Below are 3,061 nucleotides of genomic sequence, written 5' to 3'. Positions count from 1 at the left end.
AGAGTCAGTAACTCCTTTCTCATTTCAGGGGTGTGGGCACTTGCTGCTCCAGAAGAGAGCTGTTCCTCCTCCCCTCCCTTTCTCAGTGGCATTGCCCTACATCGCTTCCTCTTGTCTGCTAATGAGGGCTGGTCAGGTTGGAGATGAGGAAAAAAGTAATTTGGGTTGGATTAGAGATTACTGTGCTCTGTGAATGTGGGAGAACGTGAGCTTCTTGTTGGCCTTTGAGTAGCCCAGTTTGGGCACGGCTGACGCAGCGTGTCCTTTGTCATTGTCCTAGCCGTGGTGGAGCTGAACGGCTCTCCTGTGGCTGGGGTGCAGATTTCCCCACACACGCTGCTCTCTTTGATTCTACCCCACTTCATGTCTGTAGGATGGGAGCAGTCTCTATATGGGGCAGCCTGAGAAGGGCTACTGTCCTGGTGCTTCTGGTAGCCAGGCGTCATCCTGAGCACTGTCTCTTCCTGCAGAGCTTGCTATTCTGTTGCTTTAGAAACATGTGCATTCTTTCCTGCTCTCTCTGCATCAGAACAAGCCATGGATCACAACCGAGACCGTCAAACTCTCCTGAGTGAGACCCAGAACCGAATGTGCATACTCAGCAAGGAGGTTTTGAGTCTGAAGGATGAGAAAACCAAGCAGGTCAGCAGTCGTACGTGTTGGCAGTTCAGATGGGGCAGCTGGGATCCTGTGCTTTCCCTCGGTGTCCCCATGAAACACTCGGTGGCAGGGTTATTGCACACCTGAGGCTGTGTGTGCATCTTTATGGGCGGGCACACAGCGTGGTTTAGTAAAGTGGGTCCTTCCTCTGAGCTCAATTTCCCAGGAATCAAACCCATTGCAATATGGGTATGGGTTTTGAACATATTAACTCTGGATTTTGGAGGAGTTTTGGTGATTCTTTTTTTAAACTCATAATTCATACTTTTGGTGGTTCTTTTGCAACTGGTTTGATATTTTCCAGGTGGTGAAAACCTAAAAATATGAGGCTGTTTTCCTTCTGACACCTCATGGTGCAGTCTCCCTGTAACTGATGGCCTCAGTCGGACGTGTTAATGAAGCAGTCAAACCTCCGGTTTGCTGGCTTTCAGCAGAGTGCCTTGACCTGTCCTCAGCTGTCGCTGGGGCGAGAACAATGAGAAATGTAAATGCTTCAAGCTGATGCAGTTCATTTTCTCACTGACGTTTGCCTTGTTCGCAGTTCTTGGATCTGATGGACACTATAGACAAGCAGAGGGAAGAAATAGCCAGGAGTGACAGGTGAGTTGAACTTCTGTGTGCTTTCTGCTCTTTGATAGCAGAATTGGGCCCTCTCCATTTCCTGGCAGAAATTGCCCACCTTTTTTTTTCCTCCCTTCCCCAAATGCAGGATGTCTGCAGTGCGAGTCAGCCAGCTGCAGGAGGCATTGAAGGAGCAGCACTCCATTATGAATTCCCTGAAAGCCAAGTACGGAGGAGGGAAACCTTCACCTTCCCACTGTTCTCTGCTGTGTGGGCGGTGCTGAGCAGAGCTGCTAAGGAGGGGGATAATCTCATAGGGTGGCTGGCTTACTATTTCTCTTAGTTCTGCAGTAATATACAGAAATTATGGTCACATCAGGCCTTTGGGTTTGCCACACTAGATATTTAGCCTGCTTTTAAGTAAAATTACAGTGCATTGGTGTAAGAGCAAGTGAATTACAGAGGGTGAAAAGGGAAGGAAAAAAAAGAAAAGGGTTGTGGGGATGGGATGAGGGCACGTTCCCTGCACAGCTCACAGCCTGGCAAGAGTCTGTACCTGCTTCCCCTGGCAGCATCCTCTGAGAGCCACTGCAGATACGGAGGAACCTGACCTGCGAGACTCTACTGAGGAGCAGCGAGGTGGAGGTGCCCAGGGCAGTGTTAGACTGGGTAGAGCCACGTGCTCATGGCAGTGGTTAGACTGCAGACACCGATGAGCCTGTCTCCTCCACTTCTGTCAGGTTAAGGCAGTTTTGTTTTCCGATGCCCCATCGCATGTCCTTCATGTACAGAGTAAGCAAATCGCTTCCGCTGCCTGTGTTTAAAAATCTGTCCCTAATTTTAAACAACCTTGCAGTGGTATAAGATAGCCAGCTTCATTCTGTGAAAGTTGGCAAGTCCTGGAGGGGTCCAGGCAGGGAAACAGCTCATGGGAGACAACACAGGGAAAGCGCAGTGGGGCACCAGGCTCTGAGAAGTGCCAGATCACTGCAGAGATGAGCAGGGCAGAAAATGCCTGATTTAGCCGTCCTGATTTCACCCACTGCCAAATATGTGTTAACATCTTGTACTGCGTGGCGTAGAGAGCTTGCTGGAAGCGTCTCCCTTGGAAGGGACTCGAAGGCGTTTCTCTGCGTAGGCTGCAGATGACTGAGGCTGCCCTGGCTCTGTCTGAGCAGAAGGTGCACAGCTTGGGAGAGCTGATGAATGCCGTCAAACAGGAACAAACCAGCACGGCTGAGCGCCACTTTACAGAGCTCCAGCAGCAAAAGCAGGTGAGCTGGATAAGTCCTGGTTGGGTTTGAGAGCAGGGTTCCAGGTCATACCTGGTTTGTGTGGAGTTGGGGGATGCTGGAGGGGATGGGCAAGCATTATTTTTATCACTGGTAGGTTAACTGCAGCTGCCATGACAAAAACTCTTGTGTAAATTAGGCAGGTGAGTGCTAGGTGTGGTGAGGAGCCATGGTGTTTACGGGGTAGGTTGGATTTAGTTGGATGTGGTGTTTGCTGGAGTAGGTTGGCAGTGTAAGAACTAAGGTGAGTTCAGGTTCTTAATTTTAACTCCGTTTGCAGGAGTGTGCTGATCGGGAAGGCAAGCTTCTGCGTGACTTGTCTGCTGCCAGTGAGAAAAACCTGCTTCTAAGAAACCAGGTAGGACAGCAAGTCCAAGGCTGGGGAGCGAGACTTGGATGTTGTTCACTTCTGCTCCGTGTATACGTCCTCTGCTTTGATCCTTGTTTGTGTCTGTGCTGGTTGTTCTGTACAGCCAGCTTCCTCTGATAACAGGAGAAGAAAATCCTTTGTGGTGGCTATTTCCTTGTAGGTGGATGAGTTGGAGAGG

At 50.0% G+C, this 3,061-nt stretch overlaps 1 protein-coding gene across 1 annotated transcript in view; it reads left to right on the top strand.

Moving 5' to 3' along the window:
• LRRC45 (leucine rich repeat containing 45) overlaps positions 1-3,061 on the top strand; it is a gene marked incomplete at its 5' end in the record, with an annotated part of 8,890 nt that overhangs the window by 2,085 nt on the left and 3,744 nt on the right. Inside the window, 6 exons of the mRNA XM_010191968.1 lie at positions 530-642; positions 1,202-1,260; positions 1,370-1,447; positions 2,360-2,495; positions 2,794-2,871; positions 3,044-3,061. The exon at positions 3,044-3,061 is cut by the window's right edge and continues 106 nt beyond it. Of these exons, the coding sequence (XP_010190270.1) occupies positions 530-642; positions 1,202-1,260; positions 1,370-1,447; positions 2,360-2,495; positions 2,794-2,871; positions 3,044-3,061 (482 nt within the window). The remainder of the gene's footprint in view (positions 1-529; positions 643-1,201; positions 1,261-1,369; positions 1,448-2,359; positions 2,496-2,793; positions 2,872-3,043) is intronic.

The sequence above is a fragment of the Mesitornis unicolor genome, unplaced genomic scaffold, assembly GCF_000695765.1.
Source record: "Mesitornis unicolor isolate BGI_N332 unplaced genomic scaffold, ASM69576v1 scaffold26259, whole genome shotgun sequence".
In the NCBI taxonomy this organism is placed as follows: Eukaryota; Metazoa; Chordata; class Aves; order Mesitornithiformes; family Mesitornithidae; genus Mesitornis; species Mesitornis unicolor.
Note: the sequence above shows the minus strand (reverse complement) of the source record. Positions and strands in the feature narration are given on the sequence as shown.